Raw genomic sequence first — 2493 nt, 5'->3', positions numbered from 1 at the left:
ACACACACACACACACACACACACACACACACACACACACACACACAGACAGAGACAGGAGGGGGATGTCCTCATTAGGGGGAAACCCCGGCTGCAGGATTCACTCTGACTGAGTTGCCATGGAGACTGGATCCAGTGCGGGGGAGTGCTGTGTGTGTGAGTGTGTGTGTGTTTGCCAAAGTGGAAGCTGCAAGGATGGAGGTAGGGGAGGAGGAGGGGAGGACTGTTATGTAACGGGGGGAACTGCCTTGGAAGCAGCGAGGAGGGGATGAAGAGGAGGAGGAGAAGAAGAAGAAGAAGGAGGAGGAGGAGGAGGAGGAGGAGGAGGAATGCGGATATAAAGAAGGAGACAGATGCAGCGAGGATTGAAGGAAAGGAGTGGAAAATTTAAGCACCAGGGGAGGATGAGGAGGAGGATGAAGGAGGGGAGGAGGCAGCACAATATGGCAGAGAAAGAGAAGAGAGGGAAGGAAGGAAGGAAGGAAGGAGGAAACCACTCACAGGTCAAAGAGGAGGTAGTGGAAGCCTTCCTCTGAGATACTATCATGGAGACGAACTGCAGGAGAGGGAAGAGGAAGAAAGAAGCATCAACATAATCTTTTCATCTTCATCGTCTGCTGGTACATTGAACTGTTTATCCGCTCGTTTGATTTGTACAAAAGAAAGATGTGATTAAATACTTTCATTAAATTAAATGTGGGACTACTGCAGTGTAATATATATGATCAGGTTTTTATTCCTCGCACTTATTTGACTATTTAAATGTTTTATGTTTCCTGTTTCTTCTTTGATGTCTTGTTGTCACGAGTATGTTGCTTTGACCTGTGTGTGTGTGTGTGTGTGTGTGTGTGTGTGTGTGTGTGTGTGAGTCTCACCGATGTTGGAGTGCTTCAGCAGTCTGCAGATTCTGGCTTCTCTCTCCAGTTTCTGATGATCTGAAACACACGAGAGCATTTAATCAATGAGATCAACTGTGACGCAAAGAAACACTCATTTTAGTTCATGTAGTTTGTTTAGAGGTAACTTTTCTCAAGGTGATCGACACACACACACACACACACACACACACACACACACACACACACACACAGATCAGCCTGAGGGCTACTTCTGTCCCAGATGCCCATTTAACCTCTCATTCCAGATAGAGGAGAGAGGAGAGGAGGAAGGAGAGAAGAGGACAGGAAAGGAAACATGAAGAAATAAGAGGAGAGGAAATAAGAGGGAGCTACAAGAAAAGAGAGGAAACAAGGGGACAAGAGAGAGAAGGAGAGGAGTTGAGGTGTAAAGAGGAGACAAGATAAGAGGAGAGGATACAAGAGGACAAGACAGGAGATAAGGGCACAAAGACAGGAGACATGTGGAGGAGAGGAAATGGGGAGAGGATACAAAAAAGGAGAGGGAAGAGGAGGAAAGAGAGGAACTGACAGGAGGAAAAAGAGATAAGGAAACATAGATGAGAGAAGAAATGAGGAGAGGAAATGAGAGCAGGAAAGAAGAGTAGGCCATAGGAAAGGAAATGAGGAGAAAAAAGGAGATGGGTTGAGAGGAGATGTGACAAGGAGACGTAGAGAAGTAGAGAAAAGGAGAGGAGAGAAGACAATGATGACAGGAGAGGAGATAATGAAACCAAGACAGGAAACAAAAGGAGAGGAAACATGAGATGAGGATTGTGGAGAGGAGAGGAGGGAAGGAGAGGAAAAGAAAGGAGGGGGGCCATGGGAAAGGAAATGAGGAGAAGAGAGGAAACATGGAAATGAGCTGAGAGGAGAAAGGAGACTTAGGAGGAGAGAAGTAGAGGAAATGAGAGAAAACTAGAAAAGAGGAGAGGAGGAAAGAATAGGAAAAGAGAGGAAAGGAAAGGAAACAAGTGGCAGGAGAAATGAGGAAAGGAAATAAGAGGAGGCTACAGGAAGGAAACAGATAGAGGAAAACTGGTAAACAGAGACGAGGAGAGAAGTAGAGAAAACAAGGGGAGAGGAGAGGAGACAAGGTGGTTACTGAAGGTGGCGTGAGACTGAAGCCGCCATCGTCTCTGTGATCTCTGCTGTTATCACTTCATTGTTTCTATTTTCAGATGATTTCTAGGACGTTTATTTATTATTTTTACAGTATTTGATCCATAATAAAACGGGATAAAACCACAGAATGACATCACGTCTAAGACGCCACAAATAACCCTTTAAAGAGACGACGTCTGCGTATTCTGTCTCAACAATCTACAGCTGACAACTGAGACGTTCCTGTCCTCATAAAGAAGAATTTACTCAAAGAAGTGAAAATGTAGATTTGCTTCGTGCGTTATGAGGGTTTCGCCTCTCGGAGGAGGAACAGACGTGGAGGCGCTGCAATCAAACACTCGCTAAAATATGGTAATGTGAGCCTTCAGATCTGGGACACACACACACACGTGAAAACCCCCATGATGCATCTCTGCTGCCTCATGACACACACACACACACACACACACACACACACACACACACACACACA

At 45.5% G+C, this 2493-nt stretch overlaps 1 protein-coding gene across 1 annotated transcript in view; it reads right to left on the bottom strand.

Moving 5' to 3' along the window:
• The window catches only part of LOC116378721 (calcium/calmodulin-dependent protein kinase type II subunit beta-like), a 5611-nt gene that overhangs the window by 2378 nt on the left and 740 nt on the right, over positions 1–2493 (bottom strand). The window contains exons 2-3 of the mRNA XM_031840631.1: positions 876–935; positions 502–556 (exon numbers count right to left, since the gene is read on the bottom strand). Coding sequence (XP_031696491.1) covers positions 502–556; positions 876–935 — 115 coding nt within the window. The remainder of the gene's footprint in view (positions 1–501; positions 557–875; positions 936–2493) is intronic.

The sequence above is a fragment of the Anarrhichthys ocellatus genome, unplaced genomic scaffold, assembly GCF_004355925.1.
Source record: "Anarrhichthys ocellatus isolate YVR2014 unplaced genomic scaffold, GSC_Weel_1.0 scaffold3045, whole genome shotgun sequence".
NCBI lineage: Eukaryota > Metazoa > Chordata > Actinopteri > Perciformes > Anarhichadidae > Anarrhichthys > Anarrhichthys ocellatus.
Note: the sequence above shows the minus strand (reverse complement) of the source record. Positions and strands in the feature narration are given on the sequence as shown.